Source organism: Meleagris gallopavo, chromosome 1, assembly GCF_905368555.1.
Source record: "Meleagris gallopavo chromosome 1, MGAL_WU_HG_1.1, whole genome shotgun sequence".
Classification (NCBI taxonomy): domain Eukaryota; kingdom Metazoa; phylum Chordata; class Aves; order Galliformes; family Phasianidae; genus Meleagris; species Meleagris gallopavo.
In genome coordinates, this window is record NC_139404.1 from 46592914 (window position 1) to 46605288 (window position 12375).

Sequence of the window (12375 nt, forward strand, 5' to 3'; positions counted from 1 at the left end):
CTCTAACCACTGCAAGACCATAAAGTTTGATATATCCTTCCCCAAGAACTAGCAGAAAGGAGGAGGACTCTTACTCATGCAGGTTTTCAAACGTGTTACAGTGTCTGTAGGTTTGAGATAGACACTCGTCTATTCTTTTCGTTCAACTGCTAGCTGAAAGCTGAATATTCAGGGGTGGATTTTAGATAAAAACAGTCTTGTCCTCATCATGCATTTCTATCAGCCTTCCATTAATGATGAAGCAGCTATGTCAGTATTAATGATTTACCAATGCAATAGGATGATCCAGTCATGTTTGTTAATGTCCTGTTCATAAGCCTGGTCTATGTATATATACAAAACTACATTGTTACACAAAACTTAAGAAGGCAGACCCTCTTTTCTGACAGCTAGAGCTGCAGCTGAAGTGATGCAAACATGGGAAATCATGTGTATCCTATCCATTCTAGCTTTTTATAAGCTGATATGAACACCAAACATAAATTTGTGTAATCAGATATCTATTGCATATAAATTCTTATTGAAACATTATAATATTCTGGGGATGGTACTTAGACCCAGAAGGCTTTTAGGTGGCCTTTGTGATATTAAATAGCATATTTACTCCTAGAGAACTTTTAGTTTGTGTTTTTACTTATCTTTTTTTCTTTTTGTAAATAAAAAAAAATATTTCTTATATGATAAGTTAATTTAGATACTTATTTAAAAGCTAGGAAAATTGTCTTAATGATCAACCTTTGTCTGTGAGTATTATACTACTCAGTATGTAAATATTTACTTTTCTAACTGTTGGTTGCAGACACTTCATTGTAGAAGTTTACTATAGTACATTGAGAGGGTAAGCATACAATTATGTGAGTGTGAGTAAGCTTTCTAATGGCGTTGATCTTATTTTTAGATACCATTCTTTGATGATGTAGGAGCAATGACTCTTCAGTATTTTGATTCTTTATTTCAAAGAGATAACCTTCAGAAATCACAGTTTTTTAAAGGACTACCAAAGGTTCTCCCAAAGCTGCCTAAGGTATGTAAGTATGACTTATTGAAATCATTTAAAAATGCATACAAAACTATTAACATTCTTAGTGTTAGAATTCTGACTTTATGTAGCATTGTATCTAGCATAGTAAACTGCCACAATATTGTCAGAATAGAGTAGCAGGAAAGAAAGGAAGGTTGGAAAATAACGTGTAGATTTTCTTCAGCTGTTGATAAATCAGGAAACAGGAAATGGTAAAATGTGCTATTAGTTCATCTATGAAATTATTGTTTATATATCCTCTATGTAGTTCATCTCACTTTAAAAGGGAATTATCTCCTCTGCACTTACAAGGCTTTCCCTTTTTTTCTAGACACTATCATTAGCTCTTTGAAATCATCTTGCCCTATTTTCTCCCAGTTTGTTTATAGGATTGTTTCAACTTCTTTATAACAAGGTAGTACTTTAATGTTGAAGGATGCAAAGTATCCTTCCCTCAGAAGGCTAAATGCTTTCTTGAGCTAGCAGGACCCAGAAACCTCAAAAGCTAATGTCTGTCTTTCCACATTTCTCCTATGTAGTGCTAGACACTGTGTCTAGACTGACTTTTTCTTCTTGTTGTATTCTCATATTTATATAAGAAATTCTGTGTATGTGATTTAGAAGTAGTGTTAGGTTAATACATGGTAGAATAGATGAGCTTTTCAATCATTGCATTAAACTTCTTTCTTTTTAATTGAATTTTGAACTACACAGTGTAAAATTCAGATTTAACATTGTCATCTTTTTAATTGAGTAACTATTTCTTTTGATCAGAAATTCTTGATACTTAGAATTTGGGCATAGATGGGATGTATTTCAGCTAACTTCAGACAGCCACAAATAGTCTTTAGGGCATTCATGTTTTTCTGTCTGTAAAATGTTATTATGGAGATGGACTGTGCCCTTGCTCTTAAATGATTTTTAAAGCATTTAAGCTTGCCTGTCTCTGCCCTAGGCATCCACAGTGTAATTTTGTGTTTTGTCAGCTGAATCCCACTTAGAGAATGTACTTGGAGTTTTCAGGGAGATGAGTTCAGGGAGATGAGTTTCAGGTTTATGAGTTTGTTCAGTGGGTTGTGAGGTAGTGAAAGGCTGAGGTCTTGGGTGATAAAACTTTTTAATTTTTTCCTGAAGGAAAGATGTAGAATGAAGTTTTCATAATTCATATAAGTGACTTAAAGTCCTATTTTCTGTACAGTTATTAAGTTTTTACTGACCTTCCTAGCTGTTGTAGTCTCAGATTGTGTCTTGAGTGCAAGCAGAGACAAGTAAGAAAAGTAGAACAGTGTAAATTAGCTTAAACATATGGTGAAAGTAAGATCAAAATTGAAAGTTTTATCTGTTTTGTTAATATCAGATTAATGCAAAAGCTGTTGAGCTGGCACAGTAGCATCATGGTGTAATGTGGTGCATGCTTGTTTTTCTCTCTCAGCGTGTTATAATTCAGCGAATTTTGCCTTGCTTGACCTCCGAGTTTGTGAATCCTGATATGGTACCCTTTGTCTTGCCGAACGTTCTACTCATTGCTGAGGAATGCACCAAAGAAGAATACATCAGGCTCATTCTGCCTGATCTTGGTCCTGTTTTTAAGCAACAAGAACCAATCCAGGTATGTTAAAGTTGTTCAGATTACAGTTATTCTCTTCAGTGCTTCTTCCCTGAAAAATGACTGTTTGTTCTAGTTCCCTTTTCCAGCTTCACGTGGCTTGTCCAGCTTGCTCCGTAGCTGTCCAAGTAGTCAACCTCAATTCATACTAGATTTTTCCAGGAAATTCACAAAGTCTTTACTCCTGCTATTTACTTGGGTTTTCTGAGGTTATATTATTTTTGTAGATGAGATTTAGAATAGTAAAAAAAAACAGTTTTTACTTAGCTCTCATCTTTGTTTAGTTATTGAAAGTATATTTTAAAATCTTTTTATCGTGATTGTAGATCGAAGCAGGGTTGCATGGTACAGTATTTACACATATTCTACTGATAACCTATGATTTTTTTCTTGTGTCTGGACTAGTAACATTGGGATCTTGGGGTGGGAAAGTCATAAATTTGACACTCTCTTTAATGTGGTGCTTACTGATGATGATAAAATAGTGTTTATTTGAAGGCTGTACACAAGTTTGAAGTGTTTCATTTCATTTGACAAATGTTACCATCTTAGATTAAGTAAAGTATGTTTTGCCATTGTTGTTTACTTGCACAGAAGTAGCAAAGGAGCACAAGATTTGCATCCCTTTTCTCAACATAGCGTGTGATGATTTTTGAGAATTCTGTCACTGGGTTAGGCATCATGCAACAGGAGAGAAAATGTAGCTATGCATTCCTTCTAGCACAACCCGTTTTAATGCTTACTGCGGCTGTTTGTCTGCAAAGAACTTAAAGGCCAAGGTAAATGTAGGAATGAGCAAGTGGGTGTTTAACCTCTGAGTTTCAAAGAACCAGAGGAGAGAATTCCCATTATATTGCAGAGTAGGGAAAGAGGACAACTGTATTACCTCAAAATAGCTCATAAAGTTGGAACTTCTTAATATTCTTTTCCTTTGGTACATTGTGGATTTATTTATATCTTAATTTTTATCGGGAAAAAGTTAAGTGTCTAATTCACAGCCAGTAAACATCTCATTTCTGCTGTTTGATCGTAAAAGGTAATGCTCAGCTTTTCTACCTATAACATCAGATTTGTAGACAATCCTTCCTGCAAAAACTTTATATCTAGGTTTTATCTTAAACATAATGAGTTTTCTATTTAAAACTCATATATTTATGAGATATTTTATTATATTTAGAGCTATTTTATTTTTTAGGAAATAAGAGGAAACTGAAATACAGACTTGTAACATTTCTTAGCTTACTAGATACTATATACTCTTACATTGATATTTTAAGTACGAGGTGGCTTGTTCTGCTCTTATTTCTCTGGACTTTTCAGTATGGAAGGTTCATCTAACTGGACTTGTTTTCAAAGTCAATACACTAGGGATTCAAGGGAAAATGTAAAAGGTGCTAGAAGACTTAATTCCAGGTCTGACTGGCAACATCATGTCTTTGTGCAGGGCACAAACTTTCAGTTCGTGTGTGTTTCTAACTCATAGAGAGGACGTCAGTGTTTTTTCCACGCATTCTCTTAAGATGTTTTGGATTTGTATAAGGCACGTTGCTTGGCTTCTGTGAGACTCTTGAGTTAGGAAGCAAATGTGTATGAGAAGACTACTGTATTATAGAAGGAAGAAATTGTTATTCAGTGTTAAAATGATTTTGTATGAGGGAATTTATAACCTTGAAATGGAATAATTAGTTAAACTGTTCATATGACAGAAGTTACTCTGGGGTACCTGGAGTGCTATCCTATCCTGTAGCAGAAAGAAAATGAAAGGAGAAGACTTTTTTACATTGATATGCTTACATTTCTACATTCTGATGCCTCTATTTATCTGACCCACACCGACGCAGATTGCTACCTATTTTAAGACTTGAACATTGAAATCACTTCCTCCAGTGAAATACTTGGCTTTTTATGAATGTGACACCGTTTATCACAGTTTTTCCACCTGGTCCAACCTGTTTTCTAAAGAGAGGTTGGATATTGATGGAGAGTCAGTCCCTGTAAACTTGTCTTGAACTCAAATGGTTCCCTTCAAAATTAGTTGCAGAGTTCTCTGAAATGAGAATTAGCTTGGATAAGTAATTCACGTTATCAGCTAGCTTTTAGATAGCTAATCTAACCAAGATGAATCTCACTTTGCAAATGTGCCATTGGAGTGTTACTTTTTATCTAAATGTGCTGTGAGTTTGTGGTGTTGTTTTGTTTGGTGCTTGAAATTTTTTTCTTTTTATGATAGACATTTCCAATATGAGATATAATAAAGCTATTTTATTTCCATATAGTAGCTGTAATATTCATGTCATCGGGTCCCAGTTTTGATTTTAGATTCAGGTGGAATGCAGCTTTTATAGGTGGAGTTCTGATCAAATACTTTGAACTTAGTTTTTTTTTTGGGGGGGGGGGCTTACCTTTTTCAATAGTGATGTATCTAAAGAATGTATATGGTTGATTTTAATTAAAAAAAAAAAAAAGTTGTAAATAGAAACAGGAATGTTCTTCTCAGCTGTTGATTTCTAATTTCAAAAATACTAGTCTAGAAGACATATTTTGTTTGATCTGTATTCGCTGTTTTAAAAATGCAATAATATGTCAAAGTGTTTTTTGTTTTCCATGCCTTCAGGCAAGCAACATGGTAAGTGATCACATTTACTGAGTTACAAGAAAACTTCTGAAGTTTTAATATTATGGTGCAATGCACTTTTAACTCCAGAAAGATGTACTGACAACTTAACCTTTTAACTTCCTAACTGTCTTTCTTTTAATAGATTTTACTGATTTTCCTGCAAAAGATGGACTTACTTCTAACCAAAACTCCACCAGATGAAATAAAGAACAGTGTTCTACCAATGGTTTATAGAGCCTTGGAAGCACCTTCAATACAGATTCAGGTATAGTAATTGCAGCCTTATTTAACATTGCTTAACAGGTTTTACTCTTTCTTTCAGATATACTAACTTTTTGTCTGATTGCTTGAATGAGGGGAAAAAAAACCCGAAGGATATAACTGTAATATACTTGAATGTTGAAAGAGAATAATGTTTTAGTTAAGAACAATTTGGCATATTAAAATAAACTTTAGTTCCCTGATTTTCCAGAGTAACCATTTGACTGTTACTCTAACATCCTAAATTTTTACTAAGTACCATAGCGAAGAGTTGAATGTACCTTTATCATGTCTTACCTCTGCAGAAAACATACATGCACTAACTTCCAGAATACAGAATGGCCAGGGTTGGAAAGGACCTCAAGGATCATGAATCTCCAACCCCCCTGCCATATGCAGGGCCACCAACCTCCCCATTTCATACTAGACCAGGTTGCCCAGGGCCCCATCCAATCTGGCCTTTAACATCTCCAGGGATGGGGCATCCACAACCTCTCTGGGCAGTCTGTTACAGCACCAGTTAGTGATACCAGTGACTACCAGTTAGTGATAGGTGGCTTGTTCTGGGATTCCACTGGTAAGAACATATGTACTGATAGTTACCTTGGGAGATACAATATGCTGTAAAATCATGCTAGTACAATTTCTGATGACATTTTTATATATCCTTTTTTCTCTTTGTGCTTTCTATATATTTCTAACTTTGCTGTTTTTGTTTTGATTTTTGCAAATTTTCCACTGGAATTAGCTTGCTCTGGGAGTGGAATCAACTTCTATTGGAATTAACACTCATTTGGACATTCACGAGTGGGAGGAGGGAAATAAACATGATATTAATTAAAGAAGAATTTGGAAAAACATATGTGGCTTGAGATTTCTCTGCAGTAGTAATTTGGTTACTCAGATATTTCCTTGCCATCTATAGTAAATATCACTCTTATGTCTTCAGATTGGGCTGAAATTGAGTAATTTTTTTTTCTGTTGGTTAAATATGCTCTTTTATCTTTCAGTGTGTCATTTTACTGGTGCATAATGTTATTCATAGTGCTCATTCAAATTTGCTTGACTTCTGTAGAAAAATAATGCACTTTGATGATTGTCTTGTAATAAAACATATATATACACACACACAAAGGTGCTTTGCGAAAATACAAGATATTCTTGTTATCCAAATATCTTATTACAAATGTATGAATACACTTTCAAATACGTTTTCCAAATTCTATCTTCATAATGTTATATTTTATTGTTTTAGGTATTTTTAAATGAGTCTACCTAGTTGAACATTTCATTAAATTGAAAGTTTAGGGGGACATTTCAAGCTAATTTCAATCTTGAGTAATATTAGTACTAATTTTATAATAGGGAGTCATATTTAAACTTATGTGGAACATTAAACTAATGTGGAATTTTTTTTTTACAGGAGCTTTGCCTAAACATAATTCCCACATTTGCCAATTTAATAGATTACCCGTCAATGAAAAATTCATTAATTCCAAGAATTAAAACTGCATGTTTGCAGACTTCTTCTCTTGCTGTAAGTATTCTGAAATCTTGTCTTTTTCTCGGTCCTAGAAAATGTTGTTGCCTTTCATTACTTTGGCTTTTTGGCTGTTGTGTTCTCAAAGGAAACACAAACAGCATGCCCAGATATTTTTTTTAGTTTTCTTCTTTTTTTTCAAATTCAAAACACAATTTACTTCTAAATTTAGGAATTTTTAAAATAGTGATAACAACATTCAGTTGTTAATATAGCGATTTCTAATGTGTGTTTCTGAGTACTATGTGCTACTAATGCCTGTTTTGCAGAAAAGCCAAGATTTTGTGAGTGGTGTACAACTGTGTATTTTCTTTTCCTGACACAAAAGTTTGTTTCAAACTATACTGAGTTTTCAGACATGATGGCTGTAGTTTCAGAAACACTTCTCTACTTATGAGTTTTGTAGCTTCTTACCTTAGAAGCATGGTTAAGATTTTGTTTAATTCTTATACTTCCTAGGTCCGGGTGAACTCACTAGTCTGCTTAGGAAAGATTTTGGAGTACTTAGATAAATGGTTTGTTCTTGATGATATTCTACCTTTTCTACAACAAATTCCATCCAAGGAACCTGCAGTACTAATGGGAATTCTAGGTAATTAATGCTTTAAACTTTCCTCTCTTATGCTTTTGATTTTGTAAATCTCAGAGAGTTTGTTTCATCATTAATAATATTTCCATAGCACATTGCTATTATGTCTATTAAAAACTAATTGTCTCTGCTTCATAAGTATGTCCCTGTTCATTTACTTTATGTATTGCTGGTACTTCTGATCTCTGGTACATATATTTGTAGTCTTCAAGGCCCAGTGCACTTCAGAGTACTCTGCTATCCTGGGGCTGTGACAATTTCATGGATTATATGGCCCACGTGGCATCAGAGGCTCCTTTCCCCAGACGAGTATGCAATCTGTTCTCTTTCAAATGCTGAGCACTTGGCTGGAGCTTTTAAGGTGTTATTATTGCCTGCTCTTGCAGGTCAGATGCTCTAAATCATTGCTGTGCAAATCTATTGCTCTTTACTGCAAGTTTTGTCAGACTCATTTTATTGGATGTTTAAGCAAACATTGCTGCCTTTGCACTAAAATGGAGTGTAGTCTGGGTGAGGATTCACAAAACAGCTAAGAAAATCTAATGGCTCGTTACTTCTGGAGGGGGAGGCCTCCAATGCTGAGCTAAGCTTTCCTAGTACCACTCAGGTGTGTGGCCAATGTAGGATGCACACTTTTAATAGCTTGAGTATTAAAGGAGACCAGCTGATCAGTGACCAAGAAAGAGGTGTGACTGAATGGCCAAGTGTGGAGGACAGTGACCATTTCACTTAGTGGCAGCAAAAAGGTAGAGAGATGTAATAGTTGAACTGTTGTCTGGACAATAACCCTCATTAAGCTGTGACATCACAGTAACAAATGTGATGGGAGAACTATTTTAATTTGCTTGAAGTCAGCAAGAGAGCATTTATCTGTAATAATTCAGAGATATTCTCTCTCCCTTAATTTCCTAATTTCTAACTCTTACATTTATTGTCTGAGAATAAGAGGCAGTGTATCTTTTACTTTAGTTGTATTATTCCTGAACTCTAGTTGAGTACAGCTGTTGAAAATGAAGGGCTGAAAGCCATTTAATATACTAGGGTTCCTCTTTTTCTTGGAATCACACTTTCCATCTTGTGCATGATATCTTCTTCGGCCATCTGACTGCTCTGTTCTAATACTAACTATGGGAAGTGAGGAAAGCTTCTTCCTATACTGTGCCAGTATGTTCAGTGTTTGCCACTAGACATGAACTGTTTAAACAGAAGAATCTTCCTACTAAAAACTCTATAGAACTGGTATGCTTGCTGCTTTATAACGTGTGCATGCCAGTAATTCTCTTTTTATTTTTTTTAAGTGATTTTTAGAATACGGAAAATATGTCTCATGATTTCTGATCCTATGTATAACACAGCCCCACACCTTTAGGTAGAAGTCTTTATAAAATGCATTCAGGGCATAAGTTATGGTAGCATGACAATTACTCCTAATCGCTTGAAGCGCCAGGTGAGAACATGGGCTTAGTTAATGCAGATTGGTTTCTTGGTTGCAATTTGTCAGTATGTGGTAACTTAGAACCAGTGTATATTCAGATGATTTATACATGTATAGAGTATCACTTAGAATTTTTTTTTCACATTATTTACAAAATTTAACAGGTTTTCTATTTTGATGTTGTATGGCAGGTATTTACAAATGTACATTTACTCATAAGAAGCTGGGAATTACCAAAGAACAACTTGCAGGGAGAGTATTGCCCCATCTAATTCCTCTTAGTATTGAGAATAATCTTAATCTCAATCAGGTAGGAACAGAAATATTTTGCATGCTTTTACTTGATAAATTGTCAGAGAATAGTTTTAAACTCTTATCACTGAAAAACTCATACACTGCTATAGGTCTCTTTACTGTCAGAAATGAAATGAAATAAATCCTCTTCCAATATTACTCTTTGCATGTCTAAGGGTTGTTGTTTTAAAGTCAATTTTACTAATCTAGTGTAAAATTTCAAAGTGAATACCGTCACCTTCCAAATAGCCTGCAAAAGAAGTGAACAACTAGCATAATTACAATTGAAATTAAGAGCTAAAGTACAATCTTAGTATTTCTTTCCTTAGTTTTGCTTGTGACTATTGTAGATAATGTAAAAATGTAGTAGTGTTGTATGAAATAATTAGGAAATAAGATACCTAATAGGATTTTTTTTGGAGAATGAATCTGGTAATATTCATCTGTTTGTGGTTTTGTTTTTGTTTTTGTTTTTTTTTTGTCTGAGTTGTCTCACTTCTGTTGTGATGTTGTCCTTTTTTTAGTGATACATTATTTTCACTGTTTCAGTATACACTCTGCTTGTAGCCAAGTACCCAACACAAGATAGTGAAGCCAGATTAAAAATAATTTAAAAGCCTGTAGTTTATCTCACATCGTGACTACCTTTCGTGAGAGACTACCTTTTAGTTATACGTCTGAATTCTGTCACTGCAAAATCCAAACTTCTTGTACATTTCTTTTACAGTTCAATTCTTTTATTTGTGTTATAAAAGATATGCTTAATAGATTGGAGGCAGAGCATAAAACAAAACTTGAACAACTTCATGTCATGCAAGAGCAACAGAAGTAAGTGTTTGTGGGTGTGTTAGAGATGGACTAAGTGAGCAGAGATAAAATTTGGGGTTTTTCTTCATTTGTTTAGGAAAATTTGAGATAACTTTTAGCCATAGCAATAAAAATGTACATAATTCTCAGGTCAGTGGTAGAGAATTACCTCAAATAAGTGCAATTGTCGACACCTATTTATTAGTCGTGGAATGATAGTATTATTTTGATGTCTGTTTTTTATAGTGTAAAATTCTTTCCTTTACCCTGTTCACTCACAGTTTATTGTCTTATTAATTAAGGAATTCATTAAATATAAAAGTCCATATTGAGTTCCAGCAGTACAGTTATACCTTACATCTGTACACCGAGAGTAGTTTCTTTTCTGTAGTTGTTGAGAACACAAGCAATATGCATTCTGAATATGACAGTGCTCTCATAGCATTTTGTTTATTTTGAAATCTGTGCTGCTAAATTAATGTAGTGGTTGTAACTTTTTTTTTTTTTTTTAAAATATTTGTACTCTGCACCATATAGATCTTTGGATATAGCTAATCAAATGAGCGTGTCTGAAGAGGCAAGATCTAGTAGTACAAATAATCAGGTAAGAGTCAGTGTTTTATTGTGTTACTTAAACATAGAAATTTGGAATTTAAAATCACGTAGTATTTACATGACTTAAAGTTACAGTTATTCAAATAACTTAGTGTTGATTCTTTGACCTTAAACAGATTGACAAGGTATTCAATAATACTGGAACTGACCTTCTAACTAGTGGACCTGATAGTAAAGAAAATGAGTTGTCATCAGTACAAAAAAAGGTATGCTTTTCTTTGTTCTGGAATTCTTACATCTTTTTGTCTAATGTAAGTTTGGCATGGCTACATTAAAAGAATATGTGTATGTATTTACTGTATTTAAAACTTTACAAGAAAAACTGTTTCTGTAGAGTACAGCACTATGTAACCCAGTCACATGTGAAGATCCACTGCAAAGTGTTCAAATAGCATGTTTGAATTTCTGTGAAAGTCTTTTCTTGAAAAAATAGCTCTTCTCTGAACAAAGAAGTCAGTGATTAGGATAATATGTTTTTAATCATTCCTCTTTAATTATGGATATGAATGAAATTGAAGCTGCAGCAGTGGATTTATTTTGTCAAATCAAAATGGTCAGGCAACTGACCTCACAAATGGAGGCTGAAATCAAAAATAGAATTTCATAAGGTAGCTGACAATAACAGCTAGTGTAAAAATTCAAAGTTAAATGAAAACAGCCAATATGAAGATAAGTGCAAGAAACAAAGAATAAGCATGGCATGATGCAGCCTGTGGTTGTAGTTAGTATTCAATGATAAAATTATTTCCATTGCTGTTAGCCATGGCTATCAACAAGTAATTCCCCCAGACTATAGGTAGTTTATCACTTTGTTTCTGAATCATTTCTGTCATCCGAATTCTCTTCCTAATTTTAGTCTAAGGGGCAATGATTTTATGATTTTATCATTTGTTAAAGAAAGTAGAATTAGAATCCTGGGAGATCTAAACAATCTTAAAATAAACAACACTATCAGTTGAAATTCTGTATCAAGTGCCAGTGGGTAATCATATGAAAACAAAAACTGAGAAGAGTTCTTCTCACGCCCAATATTTAGAAGTCAAACCTGAAATGACTTTTTTGAAAAACTACTTTATTTGAGATCTGCCCAGAATTTGTCGTCATGCTGCTTTCACTATTATTTTTATTTGCTTTCAATACTTTTTATCATTATGTGCTTATCCACTTTTTGCTCTGAAATGGTAGTGCTATTTATTAAAAAAAAATAATAAAAAACACAATAAGTAGTTATACTTTTCAACTTAGTACTTTCTCTTTTAAGGCATCACTTACACTTGAAGAGAAGCAAAAGTTAGCTAAAGAACAGGAACAGGCACAGAAACTGAAAAGCCAACAACCTCTTAAGCCACTAGCAACTTCAGTAACGCCTCCAATGAAGCAGGTGAGATACAGTTCCAGTAGAAACAATATAATACTTTGCTGTGATGCTTTTTTTTCCACCTGCTGTATGCTTTTAGCAGTTTTTTCCTGCTATGAGTCATTTTTGTTTTCACCTGCAGTACAGTGTTACAGTTGTGAAAAACTAAATTGCAATTTGTCCTGTATTTGCATCATTAGCAATATTTCCCTCTTTCTTAAGTGCAGTAGTTT

General features: G+C 34.0%; 1 protein-coding gene across 1 annotated transcript in view; it reads left to right on the forward strand.

Annotated features, from left to right (window-relative positions):
• The window catches only part of SCYL2 (SCY1 like pseudokinase 2), a 36144-nt gene that overhangs the window by 17507 nt on the left and 6262 nt on the right, over positions 1 to 12375 (forward strand). Inside the window, exons 8-17 of the mRNA XM_085223743.1 lie at positions 899 to 1024; positions 2454 to 2630; positions 5387 to 5509; positions 6929 to 7042; positions 7505 to 7637; positions 9261 to 9379; positions 10091 to 10191; positions 10708 to 10774; positions 10902 to 10991; positions 12047 to 12166. Coding sequence (XP_085079869.1) covers positions 899 to 1024; positions 2454 to 2630; positions 5387 to 5509; positions 6929 to 7042; positions 7505 to 7637; positions 9261 to 9379; positions 10091 to 10191; positions 10708 to 10774; positions 10902 to 10991; positions 12047 to 12166 — 1170 coding nt within the window. The remainder of the gene's footprint in view (positions 1 to 898; positions 1025 to 2453; positions 2631 to 5386; positions 5510 to 6928; positions 7043 to 7504; positions 7638 to 9260; positions 9380 to 10090; positions 10192 to 10707; positions 10775 to 10901; positions 10992 to 12046; positions 12167 to 12375) is intronic.